A 386-nucleotide genomic window follows, 5' to 3' on the forward strand; every position below is an offset into this window, starting at 1 on the left:
TGGGTGTGTCATTCATCTTGGTCTGTTTCTCTTTTTCCTAATCGCCCCATCCAGTGAACCACTCCCTTACATTCGTTCACCTTTTCTTGCTTCTTCCAACCTGTCTGAACCTTATTCCTGTTCCTTCACAGGTCAAGGAGATTACGAGAGACATAAAGCAGTTGGACCATGCCAAGCGCCACCTCACTACATCCATCACCACCCTCAACCACCTGCACATGTTGGCAGGGGGTGTTGACTCTTTAGAGTGGGTACAATCGCACTGAACAGACCAGACTTTGTGGTTGTGAGATTCCAAAATAATTTAAGAAAAAGGATTAGTTTCTGAGTTAGTTTCAAACGGGGAACTTGTATCAAACCTTTTACAACCCACAAACCATCAGCTG

The 386-nt window shown here is 44.8% G+C and overlaps 1 protein-coding gene across 2 annotated transcripts in view; it reads left to right on the forward strand.

Moving 5' to 3' along the window:
- The window catches only part of vps53 (VPS53 subunit of GARP complex), a gene marked incomplete at its 3' end in the record, with an annotated part of 22,407 nt that overhangs the window by 7,528 nt on the left and 14,493 nt on the right, over positions 1-386 (forward strand). For both annotated transcript variants that reach the window (XM_035679605.1, XM_035679606.1), the window contains 1 exon segment: positions 132-247. In XM_035679605.1, the coding sequence (XP_035535498.1) occupies positions 132-247 (116 nt within the window).

This window comes from Morone saxatilis, unplaced genomic scaffold, assembly GCF_004916995.1.
Source record: "Morone saxatilis isolate NCDOM2014 unplaced genomic scaffold, NCSU_SB_2.0 Contig8, whole genome shotgun sequence".
NCBI lineage: Eukaryota > Metazoa > Chordata > Actinopteri > Moronidae > Morone > Morone saxatilis.